Source organism: Rhincodon typus, unplaced genomic scaffold (assembly GCF_021869965.1).
Source record: "Rhincodon typus isolate 14 unplaced genomic scaffold, sRhiTyp1.1 hic_rhity00000778, whole genome shotgun sequence".
In the NCBI taxonomy this organism is placed as follows: Eukaryota; Metazoa; Chordata; class Chondrichthyes; order Orectolobiformes; family Rhincodontidae; genus Rhincodon; species Rhincodon typus.
In genome coordinates, this window is record NW_025966416.1 from 14689 (window position 1) to 15128 (window position 440).

The following is a 440-nucleotide window of genomic DNA, read 5'->3' on the forward strand; positions in this document are numbered from 1 at the left end:
GCGCCCGCTCCCTCGGCCCTCGCTCTCTGACAGCGCCCGCTCCCGCACCCTCTGACAGAGCCCGCTCCCTCGGCACTGACCCTCTCTCTCTCTCTCTCTCTCTGTCCTCCCTCTCCCTCCTTCTCACCTCAGCTGATATTTAACCGGGACTCCACGTACGTGTCTCTCTCTGTGCCCTCTGCAGGTGGTACCACGGACATGTCTCGGGCAGCACAGCAGAGAAATTGCTTGGGGAGAAGAAAGTTCCCTGGATGTACCTCGTCCGAGAGAGTCTCAGCAATCCAGGAGACTTCGTCCTCTCTGTGGCAATCGATGGACAGAAAGATTCCGATGGAGAAATGAGACAGAAAGTCACACACATCAAAATCATGTGTCAGGTACAATTACAGAGCTCCCTCTACATCACCATGACGGCGTAGCCTACTCCCTCAGCCCCCACT

General features: G+C 56.6%; 1 protein-coding gene across 1 annotated transcript in view; it reads left to right on the plus strand.

Moving 5' to 3' along the window:
• LOC125481070 (tyrosine-protein phosphatase non-receptor type 6-like) overlaps positions 1–440 on the plus strand; it is a 6245-nt gene that overhangs the window by 4812 nt on the left and 993 nt on the right. The window contains exon 3 of the mRNA XM_048592191.1: positions 185–377. Within this exon, the coding sequence (XP_048448148.1) occupies positions 185–377 (193 nt within the window). The remainder of the gene's footprint in view (positions 1–184; positions 378–440) is intronic.